Below are 21,433 nucleotides of genomic sequence, written 5' to 3' on the forward strand. Positions count from 1 at the left end.
TATACTTCATTGCTGGTGTTCAGGAATGATCTGGGGGGACTAGAATCTCACTCGTCCAATTGAATCTCACTTCAGTGTTACAGCACATTCCCACGCACCAAGGAAGCTTGTTCCAGGGTCGATTTGTGATATCAGACACTGAACAAGCTCTGGGACAAGACACAGGAACAGCCCCCTGCCATTCCCCAGGGCACATGCACGTGACACCATCATGCCAACACAAATGTACTGCAGAAGAGACAAAATATAGAACTTAGCAGTTGGGTGAACTTGGTTTTCTTCAGTTTTTCTTCCGAGCTGCCTCCCCCCTGCATTCCCTCAGCACTCCCATGTGCACACAGGTTTATTTTCCCAGCCTGTGTGTTCAGAGGCCAATCGCAACCTTGTTTTGTGGCTCCCGGAGAAGTTCTGCCCTTACCATGGGTCTGAGGCAACACGTCTGTAACCTCTGCGGGAAGTCCCACAGGCTTTTGAGACATCTCCTTGTCAGGTGGGAACTTCAATTTTTAAGAAAGATCACTCTGTGCCTCTGTCTTCATTTACATATCTCTCACTATCATTTTCCTCTTCTTTCTTACCCCTTCCCTGCTCTCTATTCTCAGGTTTTTCTTCTTTCTTGGCTCACATATAACTTACTTCTATATGTGTAGCCTCTTCATTCAGGGATATTAAAGTGCTTTATCAAAAAGAGCCAGTTTCTCTTCCTAATGTTCCAACAAGCACAGCATGTGAGTGGGTTACCCAGTAAAATAAATAACTGGATTTTTTGATGCAGAGCAGCAACAGAACAAATTAGCTTTCGCAGTCTCTCTACCTGTCTCTTCCACCTCTCCACCATCACCTCCTCACCCCAAGGCACCTGAGTGCCCAGAATCCTTCTGAACAGCAAGGAAAACTCCTTTTCTCATCTGAGCTACCCACGTACACAGACCTGTATTGCTTATTCTCCACAATCCACGTCCACTGACCTAACAGTTCACCAAGCTGCCCTGGAGTGCAGGAGCCCAGAGAACTTCTCATTCCCTCTTACAAGATGAGATGGATCCAAGAGTTGTGTCGTGTGATGCCCAATTTCAGTTTTAACAACCACCTTCAAAATTCTAAGTCTTTTAGACAACAAAAATTTTGATGGATGGAACAATCAAGTGTTTGAAATGAAAAGTCTGAAGCAGCAATATCTGTCCAACGTAAAATGTATCACCTTTTTTTCTCTTTCCTTTTATGTGCCTAAAGAAATCCTGTGCTTACACTCACTTCTAAAGTGCATTTCAATCAATTTTTCAGGAAAAGGAAGAAAACATCAGCTGTTCCTGAAGAAAACGTCAGATGTTCCCTCCAGAATCCTGGGGTTATCTCTGCTACCCTTGCAGCCAAATGCTGATTCACTTCTGAAGGACTCCAGGACTGACGTCCAGCTCCAGCATGAGACGATGAAGCACAAGTGCCTCTGGAGGCACCTCCCTGTGCTGGTGGTGGGTGTCTCTCTCCAAGGGTCCTCGTTTGCATGGGACGTCCCACCCCAGCAGTCGGTGACGATCCAGGGCTCAGCGCGGTTGCACACTCTTGGTGCTGAGTCCCATTCGAGACGCCCCCATCACCAGCCCGGCCAGGCAGCTGGAACTGGTCCTGCACATCGACCCGGTGGCCCAGCACCACGGCATGGCCACTGCTGGTTACAGGCCATGGGCTTCGTATTGAGTTTGCAAGGTCTCAGGACTGAGGCGTGCCAGATTTTCTATCTCTGAACTTGTCCTGACCCACCCGCAGCTTTGCTTTTACCGGCTTTAACAGTAATGACGATTTTTATTCTGACTGTGACTATGGCTTTTTTGCTTATTGTTGTATGGTGCAACCAGAGTTTCAGTTTTACGCAGATAGTAGTAAAAAGTAGCTATTCTGTGATGAATTAGATGTTTATGACTTTAACATAGTGTAGTGCTGAGAAACACGGGTCTGGCAGGAGGGCAGGGGCCTTGAGAAGTGGGAACACGGGATGCAGCGCGGAGGAGTGCAGGCACGAGGTGATAAGAGATGGGGCTCCGGAGGCACTGCAGACCTAAAGGCTACAAACAACTCAGGAATGGTCAGCTAAAGAAATGCAAGCACAGAGCGGGACAAAAATGGTTTTTAGGGGGAAAAGAGAACAAAGAATGAGTATCAACAAGCATAAAATGCATTGTATTTAGGAAATCTGCATGTATCATGGATTTGAAGACCAATAAAGAGAAAGCAAGCTGTAGAAGCATCTTATCAAACACAAAAAAGAGACCAAGTGAAGTTCAGAGTAAGGAGAAATGGTTGGATTCGATGATCTTAAACGTCTTTTCCAACCTAAACCATTCTGCGGTTCTAAAAAGAAGCCATCAGCATCGACATCATACTCCTCCCTGTGGAGGACTCCAGATTTCGATGACTTCATGTAACACCCGCCACCAAACTGAAGTCACCAATCTTAGGACCCAGAGGAGCAGTGAAAGGGTTAGCAGGACTCCAGGGAAGAGGCAGAAACTGGGAAGTGTGTGTATAACAGTCTTAATAACTCATTATTATTATTACTACTTCTTTTTCTGTTGAGAATTTTTTTTTTCTGTAATAGCTGGATCTGGACTAACAATTATTCTTGTATTAGCTGTTTTAAATTATAGTAACAATTAATTCTTGGTTTTATACATGAAGTTTTCTTGCTTTTTGCCTGTATTTGAGATTCTGTTCATAACAACACACACGGCCCTTAGCAGCAGTGGCGGTGGGAAGCCACGTGAGACACCAGCAGGCATCTCCGAGGAGATCCCAGTGGCACTAAGCAACAAGGCGTAGGCAAGTGCATTTGAGCTCCTGGCCCCCTGGGGTGCCCAGAGACACCCAGCACACCCTAAAGCAGTTACCCAGCAGCTGCTCACCCAAATCTGACCCCAGGGAAGAAGCGTCCAAAGCATCTCCATCCCAGGCCCTGGAGACAGGCTGCAAATCAGCTGGATGGAGCAAATGCGGATGCACCCAACCACCTACTCATCCCACTGGGTGCAAGGATGTGGGTAGGGCTATAGTGAGAGAAGAGAGTTTCCCCGTTTTCTGAAATGTCACGTATACAAGTATCCCCTGCAATGACCAGGTCTATGCATTCACATGGGACACATTAAAAGGATTATTATTATTATTATTGTTGTTGTTGTTGTCGTTGTTGTTGTTGGACTTGATGATCTTAAGGGTCTCTTCCAACCAAAATGATTCTATGATTCTCTCTGTTTGGGAAAAACTTGCAGAAAATGTAATAAAGGGCTGAATCCAAAAGCACATGGATCAGTACGGCTTATGGGGAAAGGGTCAGTACATCTCATCTAACACGCAGACAAAACTCCCTAATATTTACGAGTCATCCAAGGACTGGAAATTATTCTGGCTGGGGCAGATCCAGGTGATAGTCCAGGGCTCTGCGCAAGGTCCCCACCAAAGGTCACCAAATACGTAGCTATGAAATGAGAGTTAAGTCTCACACACAAGTGAGTAATTGCATAATAAAATAAAGGTTCATAACTATCCTTTACAGTGAACACTACAGGAATCTGGGAAAGGGAGGACAAAACAGCAAGGCAACCTGGTTGGATATTAAATTACTCCAGGAACAGGAGGATGAGCTGCAAAAATCTGCAGAAGACCCTGGTAAGACTGATTCACTGAACAATAAAACAACAGATAAAAAAAACTCAACAGTTGAGATAAACATACAGTGATGCACTTGGGGAAAAAACAAGAACACTTTAGATAGAAAATGACAGGCTCTTGGCTAACAATTATCTCTCAGGAACAAGCTGTCACAGTTATGATAGTGTTACGACAACACAGTTCAGTGATCAGCGGTTCCAAAAACAAACCAGATATTAGAAATTCCTGGGCAAGGACCGTAAAACAAGGCCAGGACAACGCTGCACATCTGAAATACGGCTGCGGTCCTGATGCTTCAGGGAGCAAAACTCTTGTGATGGGAAATGAGCGAGCGGACAGTGGGTTCCGTTGGAGAGAAGTGATGGTGAGGAGGTGTGACAGAGGTGGCAAAGGTTTGAAGATGAGTGGGGGAAGATCTGCTCATTGCGACTTCCAATACGAGAGCCAGAAGCACGAGAAATTAAACCAGCGTGTGCCTGGTTCAGAAAATAGAATGTCCTCAGCTGGAAGGGACCCACAAGGATCATCGAGTCCGGCTCCTGTCCCTGCACAGGACAACCCCACGATGAACATACAGAGGTTGTTATTAATGCAGCGCATCATTAGACTGTGGAAATCGCTAAGTGGAGTCTCCCAGAGCCTGAAGGGTTCATTCATGCATTAAATTCAGGAAGGTGAGCTCCTCAGGCGAGTAGGTTCATCAGCAAAATGTCAGCAATGTGACTGAAGAAAAGAGCAAAACAACCCCAAAACCTGTGCCGTTCCAGGAGGAAGACTCTGGCCCTTTGCTGAGGGTGAGGCTTTCCAAGGGGTCACGTCAGCAAACCCAGGCTTTTCCCTTCAATTATTCCTCTCAGGCTTTCGCAACAAGGAGCACTGTTTCCCCTCATCAGCTAGCATTTATTTTTTGGATTGGGGGTTATTATTCCTCCTTCTGAGAATCATCCCTGCATGTTATTTTTCTTCTGATGAACATTAGTCTTTTTGTATTTATTCCTGGAGCGTGGCAGAATCCCAGACCTGACCCTCCTTGGCTTCTTTGCCTCGTGCAATGGTGCAAATCAAAACTTCCTGGTGTGAGGTCAGTAGAGGAAAAAAGGGCTTGTTATGAATGGCCAAGGCTGATAAGACCTTTTGTAAAAAAAAAAAACAAAACGACCAAAACACATAAAATTGCTTCCCAGCAAGAGGGTGTTGTGAGAGAGGCTGGACAAGCTGGTTGTCACCAACACAGCTGCTTCTAAGGTAACAAACCCTCCTTGAAGGCATTAGGAAGGTACTTACAAGTGCCAGCACCTGTGTTGAAGGCTTTCCTTTAAAGCTGACCGCAGGAAGCTGCTGTGCTGAGTGGTTTTAAGGTGCTACAGAGAATTTAGAGGCTGCATGGGCTGGTAAGGTTATTTTATGGGGTTTTTCTTGCTAGTTTTATATATATATAGTAATGATTAAGTTAGCTACTTTTTAGCCCTCAGTTTTATGTGTCTGCTTCCTTAGTTCTGTAATTGCAGTCTTCTGTGTTGTTGTAAGATATTTTCATGTTGTAAATGGTCTATCTTGCTCCTGTGTTTTGCAAAATGTTTTTTAAAAGGTGATTGGTTTAGATCCTTATGTTGCATTGACATGGAGTGTGAGGGAGTAATGTGGTGTGTTGGACTGTTGTTTGGTTTTGGGGAGTTTTTCTTGTTTATTTTGGGTTTTTTTATTATTATTTTAGTAATTTACAAAAACAAGTCCTGTCATCTTCTAAGTGGGCAGAGGAAGCTAAGGCAGGATTATGTGAAGTGTCTTTTACTGCTCAAGTCAGGTCTCCTCTGGAGACATCAGGGGTGGGTCTCTAAAGGCCCAGATGCAGAAAAACCAAAAAAAATGCCTTCTTCTCCTAACACACTCCTGAAAACAAGGTGGGCCTCCTGCAGCTCGTGGTCCACATGAGATGTCAGTGTGCTGATGCACTTAACTACCTCCTCTGAGCTACTAGCCAAATAAATACCCTGACTAACAAAGTTGAGTTGCAGAAGGTTTGAGTTGTGAAACCTCAGAACTGGAACAGTGGGGTGGCTTAATGCAAAAGGACCCCAATTTACACGTCTTGCAGAACATCCCCTTTCCAGCCAGGGATGTTTGAGGCTGATTGTTGGACAGGCCAAGCACTGAAAGGGATGTTTGTCTGTGATGTGGTGTTGTCCAGAGGACAGTGTGTAGCTGACCTTGCAGCTTCGCTTGGGTGGCTGCACTTGTGTCCTTGGTGCTGGGTTGCTGATAGTCTGTTGGTGTGTCCTCAGGAACGTCTGACTCCCACAGCACCTCGTTTACTGCTGCTTGTGGCAAAACCCCTCTTGTGCTGTCCCCTTTCTGTACAGCTGTCACCTCCCCGATCCACCTGGGCTGGCTGTAGGGATGAGAGTGGAGCAGGTCCTGCTCGTGCTGTTGGCTGCCTGCATGGTGATGCCTGCGAAGGACCCATTGCTGAACATCTGCATGGATGCCAAACACCACAAAACCACGCCTGGCCCAGAGGGGATGCTGTACAAACAGGTAGGACCCCGCTGATGTGCTGGGCGGGATTGTCTGGGTCCCCCGTACCTACCAACCCAGAGGATATGGGCTGGTTTGTGCTTTTGGATGAGGAAGAAAGCTTGTGCTGGTTTTCTGGCCTGTTTGCTGTTTTATTCTAATAAATAGCTAGTGCAGATGTTGTGATGTGAGGATTTCACCCCAGTGTCACCCCTCTCTACTAGGAAGCCTCCCTTTCCCAAAGCTTAGGTACCCCAGAGCAGAACAAGGTAAAGGACAACAAGGAAAGATGTTCTTACCTGCTCCCTCTCTGTGTTGGAGGCTCTTTTTGCTACTGGAAGAGCTCTGTCCCCAGGTCCTTGGTGGACGTGGAGCTGAGAGCAAGCCAGGGTGCAAGAGAAGGGAGTTTATTTCTGTTCCTTAGGCTGGTGCTAATTCCTGGTGAGGGTCTGACCATGTTTTCCTCATGCTCTTCCTCCAACTCCATCTTGCTGCAGCCCTGAACTGTTCAGTCCAAAGTGCCTGAGGGTTTTGCTAGAGGAGAGAAAACCCTCTTTCTGCTGAAGGTTTGCTGCTGTGGGCTGTGCAGAGAGCCAGGACCTGCAGTATCAATATCCTCTGACTCCCCCGAGCTGCTGCCTGCCCTTCCCAACCAGCCTGTCTCCTGCTCTGCCCTAGTGTGCTCCCTGGAAGGACAACGCCTGCTGCACAGCCAACGTCAGCTCAGAAGCCCACAAGGACCAATCCAGCCTGTACAACTTCAACTGGAACCATTGTGGGGTGATGCCGCCCAAGTGCAAGCGTCACTTCATCCAGGACACGTGCTTGTATGAGTGCTCACCCAACTTGGGGCCCTGGATTGAACAGGTGGGATCAGACCTGTTGCAGTTAAGACAACAGGGCTTGTGCTGCCCATGTAATACATTATCTGCTGGTCCCCCATACAGTATATACCCCTGGCATGTATGGGAGAGTGCTTTCCAGGGAGGCTGCAAACTTTCCTACTGGGTGGAAAGATTCAAAGGACTTTCAACCCTCTGCTAAGGTAGAATTGTAGAATGTCCTGAGCTGGAAGGACCCACAGGATCATGGAGCCCAACCCCTGTCCCTGCACAGGACACCCCACAGGTCACCCCGTGTGTCTGAGGACAGTGTCCAGTCTCTTCTTGAACACTGTCAGGTTGGGGCCGGGACACCTCCCTGGGGAGCCTGTTCCAGCGTCCAGCACCTCTGGGTGAAGAACCTTTTCCTCATGTCCAACCTGACCCTCCCCTGGCACATTTTCCTGCCTTTCCTGTGGGTCTTATCACTGGTTGCCAGGTAGTCAGACAGGCTGATGGAAGAATGGTGTGTTGTGAAAGCATTTCTCTGCTGGGGCTGAAACTCTTCTGAGATCAGCTCTGGAGTCCAATGGAAGGGACTGGGGGGAATCTGGGGTGTGGCAGATCCTGCCCCTTCACTTTCAAGGGTCACCACCATTGTATGTGGTCTTGTTCCTTTGCAGGTTGACAGTAGCTGGCGTCGGGAGAGGATTCTTCACGTACCACTCTGCAAAGAGGACTGCGAGGAGTGGTGGGAGGATTGCAAGGATGCTGTCACCTGCAAAGACAACTGGCACAAGGGCTGGAACTGGGCAACAGGTTGGTGGCCTGTGTGGAGCAAACCCTGGCAGGGTCAGTGCTGCCTGCCTGGTGTCTGGAGCCAGGAGCCCTAATTGCTCTTGCCTGTGGGGTTGCAGACTAGAAGGTGGCCAAGCCACCATCCAACAGCTGAGATGCAGGGATGGGCTGTGGGCAGGTGACCCGCTCCTCCTGGGTGATAGGACATCAGTGAGGTGTGCTAGCTCACGTTGTTTTCTTTTCTGATGTTGTCCATCTTCAGGAACAAACCGCTGTCCTTGGGGCTCTGTGTGTAGACCCTTCAGCGAAGTCTTCCCCCACCCAAAAGACCTGTGTGAGAAGATCTGGTCCAACTCCTTCAAATACACCACAGAGCGCCGGGGCAGCGGGCGCTGCATCCAGATGTGGTTTGACCCTGCCCATGGAAACCCCAACGTGGTCGTGGCAAAGTACTATGCTTGGCAAAAGAGATCCTCCCCAGCTCGGCAGCAGAACGTGACCGCTGCGATGGGCCAAGCCGTGCGTGCTGTGCCGTGGTCTGTCCTGGTCCTGCTGCCTCTGGCCCTTGTGGTGTTCCCGGAGGGAACCAGGGGCTGGGGGTCCCTGTGACTGCGTGTGACAACTTGTGTTGTTGGACCTTGACACCTGCCGCTACTTTTTGGCTGCTGACAAAGGTGGTTATCTCCTTGCCACCCCAGGAAGGGCTCTCCTGGCCGTCTTTGCTCTGATGTAGGAGCTTCCCCACTCTGTTCCTGCTTCATGGCTCTGTGCTGGGTTTGCAGTGCTTGTTCAAGGTCCTTGGCTGAGCTCTGGTGTCCGGCCTTTCTGCCTCCCTGGTGGGTGGGGATGATAATAAAATATTCCTTTGAATCAGCTTTGCTGTACTGAAGTGCTGTTGAGGGGGTAGAAGTGCTCTAGGGGTGGAACGAGGCTGCTGGTCTGGACTGGGAGGGGAGTGTGGGGATCTGTAAATGTAGGGGTCTGCCTGGGGGTAGGAAAGATGCGGCCTCCTGTGTAGACACAGATCTCCTGGGTCCTGGTGGCCTCTGAGCTGCTGTGCTCAGCCCATTCTGCTGCAGGAGGAGCAGAGCTGCTCGTGTGTCTGCACTGGGACCCCTGGGACCACAGCTGACCGTGGGAAGCACCTCTGGTGTCTCCTCCTTGGTCACAGCCCATCTTCCATGCTGCTTGCCCCTCCTGAGCCAGGCCTTGCTAAGCTGGGTGCAGTAGCAGTTAGACCTTCTGTGTGTGGATTGCTGGAGCTAAAAGCAGATTTCTGCTGAAGCCTGGTGCAAGTGGCTCCTGCTTTTCCAGCCCAGCAGGCGACTCTGAGGAGCATCTTATCAGAACTGTTCTTGACCTGCAGCTGTCCAGAGACTGTGTGCGGAAAACTCCCCCTCCTTGGCTACAGCTGAGCTGTTCAGGTTGGTGGGTGCAGCTTTCCTCCGGTTCTGGCTGCGTGTCTGTGGTGCTTCAAAAATTCCCCTTCCCCTGGGGTAAGGATTCACAGCCCTCCACATGGGGCTTGCAGATGTCAGCTGTAGCTGTGCAAAGGCTTGCTGCTCCGTGCTTTTTCTTTTTTTATTGCTATTCCTCTGAAGCAGAAACAAGCCTCTAGCAAAACTTCATCAACTTTTGAAAGGAATGGCAAAGGGGAGAGCAATGGGGAAATGCACGGGGCTGCTTAGGTTACACAAAGTCCACAGCGGTCTGGTCTGCAGAGCTTTATAGTACTTCAAATTCTCTTAAGTCTTTAGATCAAAGCAGATATTCCCAGAAGTTTTTTCTGGTGTGAGTTTGGGGTGTGGTGTGGGGTTTTTTTGTTGTTTATAATGCTCCTAATGATACAGCCTCTATTGTAGCTGGTTACTTATTCCTTGCCTTTATACAAAACACAGAAGCATTTTTTTCTTTCCCTCCATAACTAAAACATTTTGTCTGCAAAAGCTGAAGCTACCCTAGGGCTGACCCTAGCTTAAAGTCAATGTCTGTAGCCCACGTGTGGGGTATCAGGTTTGCCCTGCCTGACCCAGGTAGGGACAGGGAAGAGGAAACACCTGGGCCTGATTCCTGTGACAGTGAACTCCATGACAGGCAGAAATAAAACAATTCTATAAGCAAAGCTCCTCTGGTTTAAGGAAAATCCCCTTCAGGCACCTCCCCGTGACAAGGCACTTGTTGTCTAGGCAGGTTCTGGTCAGCTCTGCTGTGCCTAAACAATAATCAGATACTTGTCTCTTAGAGGTTCATTGAGATCCTGTTCAGGGCTGGTGCGAAGTCCTCCTGTCCCACGCCAATGTGAAAACCCCACCTGCAGGCCCATCTGAAGGTGGCCTGACCTCGCTGTTTCCAACCACTTACAGTTTAATCTTCTGAAAATTGCTTTGGGATTTAGCTGCAAGTGCTGCTGCAGCCAGTGCCGCCTCTTTGTGGGAAACTTCCAGTTGCAGACACTTGCTCCCTGGGTATTTCACCAGTTCTGTTCATGTGCTTGGCGATGGTAAGTGTTGTTTGTTGTTTTGGTTTGGTTTTTTTTGTTTTTTTTTCTCCTACATCAAGCTGCTGTGTGAGATGTGGGCAAACTGACCTGCAGATATACCTGGTTCCACCTTCACTCTTCTTACTGGAACAGGACCATGTTGTTAAGGCTGCCAACAGCAGCACAATTGTTCTTGCTCCCAGGCTAGGCTATACCTGCAAATTTTTACCATGAGGTAGAGAAAGGGGTGCTTCCTTGTAACACCCCATAGAGATGTACTGCAGAGCACTCACATTATGACATTATCAAATAGCAATGATTTGCAGACCCTCAGTGTTTGTCCTGACTGGTACTGCTCGGATGGAAGATGGTTGCAGCTTGTTCTTTATCCCCTTTTCTTCTGTTGCTTGTGGGGAGCTGCACACCCCTGTTTGTCACTGGGGCTGACTCAAGCCTCTGTGACATCCTGTATCAATTCCCATCTGTTTGAGTTTGTCTTTAAAATACCAACTGTATTGAGTATTTTGAGGCCAAGCAGGTTACTCTTGATGCTTGCTTTGCTCAATCTTTCTTAATTCATTCCTTCTCCTTCATGGAGTCTTCTGTTCTGCCAGCCATGGCCTTTGACTATGTGTCCATCTGCTACCTGCTGAGATGCTCCTCCATGCTCACTAGTGCCAGGATAGGCAGGACCAGGCTGGTGTCCTGGTCTGGTCTGGGTGTCTCATCAAGAATTCCTCTGCTTCTGGAATTAGGGCTACCATTACTGTTTGTGTCAGGACCTGACCAAGCTGCTGTGTATGGACATCACGTTCAATAGCCACTTAACTATGGCTTTGCTGTAGCCGTTCTCTTCCTGCCTTTTGACCCCATCCTCATTTTCATACTATATACAGCTAGGGCCATTCAGAGTGTCACAGGCTTTGAACAACTGCCTGTCCCATAACTTCAAAGTCCTGATCCTGCTTGTCTTGTCCATGGTCCACTGGCAGGGTGAGCATTCTTCCTCTCTCATTCACATCATAGAATTTTTTGGGTTGGAAAATACCTTTAAGATCCCTGCCAAGTCCACCTCTAAACCATGTCCTGAGAACCTCATGTCCGTCTGTCCAACCCCTCCAGGGATGGTGACTCCAGCACTGCCCTGGGCAGCCTGTTCCAATGCCCCACAGCCCTTTGGGGAAGAAATTGTTCCCCACATCCAACCTCAACCTCCCCTGGTGCAACTTGAGCCCAATGGACGATGTCTACCTGCTGGTCCCCCCACTATGCTGAACCCCATCATCTATAGCATAAAAACTAAAGAGATTCACAGGATCTTCCTTGGAGGCAGCTCTGCCTGGGATGGAGATGGCAACACCTGGCTGAGGGAGGAGTTGAGTGGGTGACCAAAGCTGGAGGCAGCTTGTCTCTGTCATTGCTTTAGTGTTTTGTTTGTATTAGGGATATTTTTGATGGGGACTTCTTCAGTTATCATACGGTATCTGTTAGGCTATAGTGATTTTTCTTTTTCAAGGAATCCTTGAGGAGGAGAAACAGATTAGATCAGCTGTCCATCTCCTATCACAGTCTAAGTTCATCAGCTCAGACCTGACACGAGCTAAAAGGTCAGATGTTTTACCTGTGCTATTCTCTTTGTTTCTTGTGATAGACTATGACTTTTCAATCGTTCTTGTATTAATCCTGACATGCTAAATAGCACTGTTCCATCATTATTTCAATGATACTGTTTTCAAAGAAAATCTCTTGAAGTCTAGCAATTGAGAGAACTGAAGAGTTTTACAAATAGCAAAACCACCCAGCTTACAAAGGTTTAGCTCCTTAACTATTGGAACAGTCACCTCCTCAATCAATCAGACACCAACCGTTGAGTCTGCAATGGGGAAGCACTGAACTGAGATTGCTCATGATACTTTGAAACATCAGACTGGCCCAACATTGTGCCACTGGCTATGTCCACCCTCTTCTGCTGGTTCCTGTCCCCCTGGGTGAGCCAGGCTGAGGAGCTGGCCAAGTGTCTGTGCTGGAGCAGCTCTGGGTGTCAGGACTGCTCGTCTTTGCAGGAGAGCTGGGGCTTTGCTTCAGAGAAGAGCTCCTGTGATCCGTGCTGCAGATCACCAGTTAATTGACTGCACCATTGTAGCCCTGCTCTAGGGCCTGTGCACGTCAAATTGCTTCATGTTCTCCTTACGTGAGTCACTGTGGAACTGGAGGTAGCAATTACCCTTCTCCCCCTGACCAATGCACTTGCATTTGCCCAACACATCTTGGAGCACGGAGGGGCCAAGGGGTTCTGCTGTCCCTGCACCGATCTCGTCAGGGTTCACTGTGGCTGACAGCATCTTTCAGATGAAACGGTGAATGGAGTAGTTTGGCTGTTTCTTTATATTCTCAGCCACCAGCTTTCCCCTGGCTCTGTCTCAGGCTGTGCACTTGAGGTGGGATGCACACCTCACAAGGTGACCCTCCCTTCACTGAATAACATCTATTTTCTTTCTGTATCCTCAAGGACCGACACTGAATTAGAGGGAGATCTAGGTGATGTTTCCTTTGCCATCATGTATGAATTTGAATCTGTCCTGGATACCGTGGGCATGCAGACCTGACAGCTCCAAAACCCTCTGAAAACATCCTGGGCACTGTTACTGTGTGGGCTGGGACTCACTGTGGCCAGGAAGGGGGCCAGCTGTGATGTGGGTCTCCTTAACCACACTGCAGAGAGAACTTGCATCTCCCTCCTGCTCCATGGTCCTCCAGGGACTCCCTGGAAGAGCCTGTGGGTCCCTCTCCAGCAGCTCCTTGTTGGACACTCCTTCCTCACTGAACCAGTGGACCAGGATCATAAAGTTAAAGAGTCGTGTAGGTTGGGAAGTTTGGGAACTTGTAATCCAACACCCCACTCAAACCACAGTCCATTGAAGTGAGGTATTTAACACACTTTTAACAACATCTCTGATTTTTCCTGCACTGACACCTGTGTCAATAAAACCTCTTTAGGCTCTTCACAAGTCATTGCCTCTAAACCAGAAATTTTAAAGTATATTCTCATGCTCTCTCCTCTGTCTGGGCCATCCAGGGATGAGCTGCACAGGTCACAAGTTCATGGGGAGGTGGCAGGACCACATCAGCCCCATGGCTGCTGACCCACAGCAGTCACAGGGTGGTGCAGTGTGTCCCTCTGCTCAGAGCAAAGCCGCTGATGAAGGCAACGCGAGCTCCTGGCCAGGGCCATGCCGAGCCAGACCATCCCCTGCAGTGCTGGGCCAGCTCTGGGTCCCCAGCACAGGACACACATGGACCTGCTGGAGAGGGGCCAGAGGAGCCCCAGAAATGACCCGAGGCTGGAACAGCTCTGCTGGGAGGACAGGCTGAGAGAGCTGGGCTGTTCAGCTGGAGAAGAGAAGCTCCGGGGAGACCTTAGTGCGGCCTTTCCGGACTTGAAAGGGGCTGATGAGAAAGATGGGGACAGACTTTTGAGCAGGGCCTGTTGTGACAGGACAAGGGGTGATGGTTTTAAACTAAAGGAGGGAGATTCAGGCCGGACATGAGGAAGAAATTGTTGGCCTGAGGGTGGTGAGAGCCTGGCCCAGGTTGGCCAGAGAGGTGGTGGCTGAACCATCCCTGGAGACATCCCAGGCCAGGCTGGACGGGGCTCTGAGCAACCTGAGCTGGTGCAGATGTCCCTGCTCATGGCAGGGGGGCACTGGGGGAGCTGGGAAGGGCCCTCCAACCCAAACCATTCTCTGGTTTTATGACTGGAGATGTGCCTCCGTCATCTTGAAAGCGCATGCGGGAGACCCACCATGTCCCATGCAGCCCCATGACCTGTTGCCTGGTCTGTGTCCCATCTCTGTGGCCCCAGCAATCTGCAGATTGTTGGTAGCAGGGTCTCAAGAGGGGCCAGGGATGCTGTTGCAGGCTTGGTGGTTGTTTATGACCCAGCTATCCCCTTCCCCAGGGCTGGCACAGGAACGCTGGGCTGCCCAGGGTTGTTCATACATCGGTTACACACCACCATGTGCTGTCAGACCAGCGAGGGACGCTGGCGGTGACTCCCTCATCTTCTTCTGAACTCTGTTCACCCAGCAGATCTTTGGGAAAGTCTGGGACGCAAGATAAAATCATGAGTGCCAAACACTGAACTAAGATGTTTGTAAAATGGTGATGTGGCATGGGTACATTTTTTTATATCTCCCATATTTTGTATGCACAGAACTATTTTTATGAGCAGCACGCTCTTTCAGAAAACATTACAATGCTGCAGCTCATGTGGTTCAGAAAAGAAGAACCCAAAAATGATCTGCTTTAAAAATGTCTCCTGTATATGACCTTACTTTAGGATAAGTGAACATCAACCTGCTGGGCTCTCCAGGACCTGAAGTTTGTGGTGTCTGGTCCATGTCCCTATTTGACATGGGTTCTTTCAGCTTTGGCTTCACGTCTGTCACATTTACATGTATTTGCTCAGATTTGCTGCTTTGATTTTTTTGATATTTCTTTTTCACTGCAGGCCATCTCCAGCATATCATGTGTCTCAGGAAGTCTGGATCCACACCGGTCACATTTATCCTTTTGGGCATCCCAGGGCTGGAAACTGTCAGCATCTGGCTTTCTTCCATCCACCTTCATTTGTGTTGTGTCACTTATGGGGAACATCATAATCCTGAATGTTACAAGGACTGCTCCAAGCCTCCATGAGCCCATGCACCAATTCCTCTCCATGCTGGCCATGACAGGTTTGGGTTTGTCTCTCTCTGCAATGCCAACTGTGATGAGTGTTTTCTGGTTTGATACCAGGCAGGTTAGTCTCAATATTCAGAATAATAGAAATACAAGGTGGTTTGGGTTGAAGGGCCCTTCCCAGCTCCCCCAGTGCCCCCCCTGCCATGAGCAGGGACATCTGCACCAGCTCAGGTTGCTCAGAGCCCCGTCCAGCCTGGCCTGGGATGTCTCCAGGGATGGTTCATCCACCACCTCTCTGGCCAACCTGGGCCAGGCTCTCACCACCCTCAGGGCAACAATTTCTTCCTCGTGTCCGGCCTGAATCTCCCTCCTTTAGTTTAAAACCATCACCTCTTGTCCTATTGTAACAAGGGGGCAATTTGTTTTACTCGATCTTTTTTAACTCATTAATAGTGAGCTCAAAAAAAATAATAGTGAGCTCAGAAAAAAAAAGGCCCATTCAAGGCAGTGTGACCATGTCTCAAGAAGGCAGACAGGCAGCAAGCAGGTGGTGGGATGAGATGCATGGGGGAGGTCAGGATAAGAGAGGCTGCTTCTGCACACTGTCTCCTTTGGAAATGTCAGTGTATTCAGGGAAATGTCAGTGCAGCAGAAACATCAAAGAAAGGTTTCGTGAGGGTGAGGAGAAGATGAAAGGGCAGTGAACACATCCATGGCAGCCTGAGCAGTGTGGGTGGGTGTCCCCGGAGGGGTAGTGGTGCCAGTGCCCCCTGAGCATCCACGGGCGTCCCCCAAGCATCCTCCCACACCTGCGCTGTGCAGAGCGTGGCAGGTGATGTCCCTGTCACCTCTGACTGCAGGTGAGCTGCTGCTTCTCCATCCACCTGGGAGAGCTCATGTATAGAACCACAGAATCGTTTTGGTTGGAAAAGACCCTCAAGATCATCGAGTCCACCCGTTCCCCCACCCCTGGCACTGCCCCATGTCCTGAGAACCTCGTGTCCGTCTGTCCAACCCCTCCAGGGATGGTGACTCCAGCACTGCCCTGGGCAGCCTGTTCCAATGCCCCACAGCCCTTTGGGGAAGAAATTGCTCCCCACATCCAACCTCAACCTCCCCTGGCGCAACTTGAGGCCGTTTCCTCTGGTCCTGGCGCTTGTTCCTGGGGAGCAGAGCCCGACCCCCCTGGCTCCAAGCTCCTTTCAGGCAGGTCAGAGATCAGAAGGTCTCCCCTCAGCTCCTGTTCTCCAGCTGAACCCCCAGCTCCCTCAGCCGCTCCCATCACACTCGTGCTCCAGCCCCTTCCCCAGCTCCGTTCCCTTCTCCCAACTCGCTCCAGCACCTCAAGGGCTTTCATGGCGTGAGGGGCCCAAAACTGACCCCAGGGTTCGCAGTTTGGCCTCCCCAGTGCCCAGTACAAGGGGACAAAGTGCCCCAGGCTGGGGCAGATCTGGAAAACCTGACTCTGCAGGTGATTTCCTGGGGTGTGGAAGGAGAAGGTCAGTGGATCCAGCCGTGTCGGAGGTGGTGCTCTGGTTTGTGCCGCTTTCTGAAAGGATGGGATGACCTCTGGCCAACAAATTCTAGGGGCTGAGTATTTTCAGCATTTTCTCCCAGATCCACTTGGTTTTCATCTGGGAAATGGTGGGGATTAGTGCAGGTGGAAGCTGCACGCACAGGTTGTCCAGGAAAACATGAACCGGCTGAGGGATGTTGTGCCCAAACCGAACAGGAGAAGGCGGCTGCCCTGCACAAGGCTCCTGTGACCCGGGTCATTGGGTGAGCGATGTTTCGGGGATGTTGGAGCGGAGGATGAGGCCGGCAGCACGGAGGGGATGATGCGCAGAACCTCGGGCAGGCTGAGTCCCACCAGGTCCCCGGGAGCGGAGCTGCGGTGGCCGCCAGGACTGCGGACCCGAGGGGATGGAGAGAGAGAGGTGGGCACCTGCAGGTAGCATCTGGTATCAAGAAGAAGAGAAATGGTCTGGTCTCAGCCCTGTCCCAAAATACCTTCCTCTCCCCTCTGATATTTGACTGTTTTCCAGGGATTTGTGGTTCTGCCCGTACAGAAGCTCTATAGGCATGTGCAGGAATATTAAATTTCCCGTGGTGTCCATGGTGATTATTTCAAGGAAAGAATCACTGACACTGAGCAGAACTATAACTTTCAAAACACCTTTATTCTGCAGGGGGTTTTATTTGCTTTTTTAATTCGTTTGTTTGGTTTGTAGCTGAAAGCGCTAGACTTCAGCAAAGTGGACCTGGTAAAACTGATATAGTGATATCTCATGAGGAAAATGCCTAGGAGAATATTTTTCTGGAAGAGGCGCAGTTCATTAAAGGTGCAATAAAAATAGAACTTTTCTTTCGTAGCCCACCAATAGAATGAATAAGCAAGAAGCCCATTAACAGTTGTCATGCATAAATCACCCCCTTTGCGGTGAACCCTGGCATAAGAAAAAAAATGAGCGTCTGAGCTTGGTCAAACCAGTAATGATTTACAGAAAGAAATAGCAAGAGCATATAAAGCAAAAATAAAAAGGGGAAGGCAAAAAAGCAATTCGCATTTAGTTAGACACATAGATCAATGTAAGAATTGCTTTGTTATTCAAATTCTAGGGAAGCATATTGAATGATGAATGATATGAACATGCATGACATTCATTATTCTTTTCAATTATAAATTATCTTTCCCTGAAATAGCCTAACATCAGCAGCAAAGTAAGAAATGAAGGGAAATGGGTGAAAAAAGTTAAAAAGTTAAGAAAACAGATGGCTTTAAATTACAAGGGTGGTGAACGGGCAGGTGACATTCCCCAGAGAGTATTTAGAGATGGGCAGGAGCAGTCCAGAGGTTGTTGGCAGATATCTTTGAGAACGAACAGAAGATAAATGAGACAGAAAACCAGCCTGGAAGAAGAAGAAGTCATAGGGAATTAGAAACCAGCTGGATTAACATTTATTTCCTGAATAGTACTGATGTGGACAAACCGAATATTTATGGGGCACACATGGTATATCAAAGAAATAAGTAGCAGTGACCGTGAATTTCTTAGGAACAAATTGTGACGAAGAGATCTAATTTTTCTTTTAGATGGAGTAACATGCCTTGCTGACAGGGAAGAAACAGAAAATTAAATTGACTGTGATTATGCTTTTGACACATTTCGCATAATGTATTCAGAAACAACAAGGGTAGAATGATCTAAATGAAACTATCACAAAGTGAAGGCAGAACTCACCAGAAAAAAGGCTTTTTCAAATAAAAGTTATCAATTATTCATTGCCAAAGATGAAGCAAACAGGGATTTGAAGGAAGCTATCTTTTTTCTCCAGTTATTCACTTTTTTCATTAATGAGCTCTTAAGGAAATAGCGGTTTCTTTGTGTCTGAACGTAGTGGTTGTCATGTCATTTTGGGTACATAGATCTGATCTTGCTTAAAAGATCTGGCCTTTAATCAGTATGTTCCATATGAATGCACCAGGCTGACGTCTTCGTTATTATTCTGTCTGGAGACTTAAAATTTTTGGTGTAACTCCAGCATCCTTCTGGTGACTGGGTAGGGAGATTGCTTATTAATTCTTCAGTGAGAACAAGGCAAAAGGACTGAAAGTACAAGGGCAGCACCTCTACGATGAAGCTTTGCAAAGTACCAGAGATGACAAGGCAAACATTAGTCAACGATTTGCTAAAATAAACAGCAAAATAAAACTCAAAGTGAAGACTTTGTCAGAAAGTATGAATAGGAGTGTTGTACCCAGGGCATGTGGAGTAACTTTCCTGTTCTTCTCAGCACCAAACCCGCAGGTGGGGGCACCTTCTGTAAAGGAACACAAACACCTGTTAGCAAAAGGAGTGCAACAAAATCATTTAAAGTCCACAGAACATGAAGCATGAGGACTCCTTTCACACATGAGATTTATTTGGGATGTATGGAAGTGCTATCCAGGAAAGTCAGAACAGATTTACTAAATATCCTCCTGGGCTGGTCTGGGTGAACTCTTGTCTTCTAGGGTGGCAGACGGGCTACAAGACCTCTTGAGGTTCCTTCCATTCTTACTTTTCATGTTTCCATTGAAAATCTCAAATAAATGTATATTTTCTACCACTGTCTTATGCATCTCATTTGTTGTGTGTATATTTTGATATTTCTTATCTACATATAGGATAACATCTTCTGCCTAGTGATATGTTGATCTTCACCAAGCAGTGATATGGGAGCTTGAGCTCCTTGGTGTTATTTCAGTCGTAATAAATACTTGGGTCTTGGTAGAGACCAACCATCACTCTTGGCCTTCATGTATTTTCATCTGCAAATTGCATATGCAGATTGTATTTCTCAGCTATTGAACATAAAGGTGCATTTGTTTGTTTTTCTTGGACATCCTGAATTTAACCCGGATTTCGCACCCTGTGAGTTTCTCGTCCAGGCTCAGGGCTGAGGACCTGGCTGCTGTTATTACAGTAATAATGTGCATGATTATTGGATGTACCTTTCCCGTCAGAAACCCCCACGCAGACCCCTCTCTGTACAAAGCTGTGAGGACCTCTAAAAGCACAAATAATGAAGCAGAGAGGGGTAGTAGCTAAGTGCAACCAGAGGCTGTTCTTTACATCTGCACACTTAATAGAAAGAAGGATGTTCTGCAAGCTTCATCTTCCAACTATATCCTTTGGGCTAGTAAAAGAAATTATCTCTCTTCTGAAACAAATGGTAGGGTCAGCCAGCTAACATCTGATAAAACCGCATTTTTCAGAAAAAAAATGCATCATTAATGGTTGTTGTTTGCTGGAGGTAAAAATGGCCCAGCATTAAGATAATTATCTTTTAAAAGAATTACACATGACCATTTTCTAATACTAAATCCATTGCTCCCAATAGCAAAACCGTGTCCTTCAGATGAATGAAGATGAAATAATTACTGATGTGGAAGTTATCCTTTTCTAACGGGTGAGTCACCTTGATCTGATGACTGTCAGTGTCAGGGGCACTGCAGAGGTCAGTAATAGATGTTATTGGGGCCCTATATGGGTTTATTTCCCAGAATTTGGGGTAATTATGAGATAAGTTGGATAATAAAATCCCACAGCATGCTGACCGCTTGGACACAGATCATCCTTCAGCTGGATATGTCATTGCACTTGGAAGGAGAGGCAAAAATAGCAGTTAAGGATGGAATTTGAAAGTGGTCAAAACCAGGTTTTCTACAGCCAATGAAGTGCTTCAGCAAGCTCACCCCAGTATGTTAGACATGATGTTACTGTCCAGTATCTCTTCTAGCTTCTCATCAGGTTGGTTTGCTTCAGCACTGCCTGTTTCTCGGCAGATACGACACGTAGCAGGGAAACTTCTCCCTTGGTTCTGCCAACCAGCACCAGTGCCCTATTCTGGCTGTCGAAGCAAATCACACCGAGCACTCGGGTTATCGAATGCAGCCCAAATTTTAGTGTGCCATAGGCAAACCAAGGGGCATCCATCGCTCCAGGAGGAGCAATATATTCTGTGACTACCCAGCTCAGTTTGGGTCGCAGAAAAAAACGGAAGGGTATGAATTCCATCCCAGTAAAAGTGAAGGTCTCAATTTCTAAAATGGGAATGTGGTGAAAAAGAAAAGCCTGGCAATGATGTGACTGTGCCCTGGTTTTGAGTTGTTTGGTTTGGTTTTTTTCCCTTTGTGCCAGGTGCCATCTGGGATTTTCCTGCAGGTTTCCCTAGTCCTGGACACTCTGTTGTGCTCCTCTCCACAGCTTCTGCTTCTTAGAGCGGCTCTTCTGGGTTACACTGGGGAACTGCTTATCCAGTCACAGCTGGGTGTACCTTGGGCAGATTGTAAAAATCACTGATTTGAGCTAACATGCTGAAAACAGGAACAGTCATTTGTGGGGCATAGATCCACTGATGGCTATTAACCGTGCTTGGGATGAAAGGGCCAGCTCGTGAGGCTTCTGCATCGTAGTGTGGCAGGGGCTGTGCTCTCGTTTTCCTGTCAATAAATTATGCTAGAAATAACAATCAGAGCACAAAATGGGAAAAAAAGGTTTTGGGAAAATCTCACTTGTTTGGGGCAAAATGGCACAAGCCTCAAAAAGTTGTCCATCCAGTTGTAGATAGTCACCTTGTCCAGTGAAGAGGGACACACTGCCAGGAGCTGACCTAGTCTGTGCTGTGCAGCTTAGGATGGGACAAAAAATCCCTCAGCAAAGTCTATGTCTCCCCGTAACTATAGAGGAGGTGGTTTAGTCCCATGCCAGAAGAATGACATGGCTGATGCTGTGTTTTTAATAGAGACATCCTAAACAATGCATATAAGATGCTAATATCCTTCCTGTCTTGGTGAGATGGTAACACTTTCAGGTGAAAAGATTCCTGAGCACAACTGGTACCCAAAAGAGCAACTCTGGACCGAGACAACCAGGTTCTAAACTACCCCATCACTGTAGCATGCACAGACATACCTGGCATCTCAACTGCT

At 48.0% G+C, this 21,433-nt stretch overlaps 1 protein-coding gene across 1 annotated transcript; it reads left to right on the forward strand.

The window, feature by feature from the left end:
- Nucleotides 1-4,714: 4,714 nt before the first annotated feature.
- On the forward strand, nucleotides 4,715-8,405 carry LOC136002522 (folate receptor gamma-like). Its single transcript, XM_065657645.1, has 5 exons — nucleotides 4,715-4,744; nucleotides 5,965-6,198; nucleotides 6,856-7,044; nucleotides 7,682-7,817; nucleotides 8,059-8,405. Exons 1-5 carry the CDS (start codon nucleotides 4,715-4,717, stop codon nucleotides 8,403-8,405), a joined length of 936 nt encoding a protein of 311 aa, XP_065513717.1.
- The last annotated feature ends 13,028 nt before the right edge of the window (nucleotides 8,406-21,433 follow it).

Source organism: Caloenas nicobarica, chromosome 1, assembly GCF_036013445.1.
Source record: "Caloenas nicobarica isolate bCalNic1 chromosome 1, bCalNic1.hap1, whole genome shotgun sequence".
NCBI lineage: Eukaryota > Metazoa > Chordata > Aves > Columbiformes > Columbidae > Caloenas > Caloenas nicobarica.

Bases quoted from the DNA above. Each gene is read 5' to 3' on its own strand.
- LOC136002522 (XM_065657645.1), top strand. From the start codon at position 4,715: ATGGTGCAAATCAAAACTTCCTGGTGTGAG. The intron at 4,745-5,964 runs GTCAGTAGAGGA...TGACTCCCACAG, and splicing joins TCAAAACTTCCTGGTGTGAG to CACCTCGTTTACTGCTGCTT. The intron at 6,199-6,855 runs GTAGGACCCCGC...GCTCTGCCCTAG, and splicing joins AGGGGATGCTGTACAAACAG to TGTGCTCCCTGGAAGGACAA.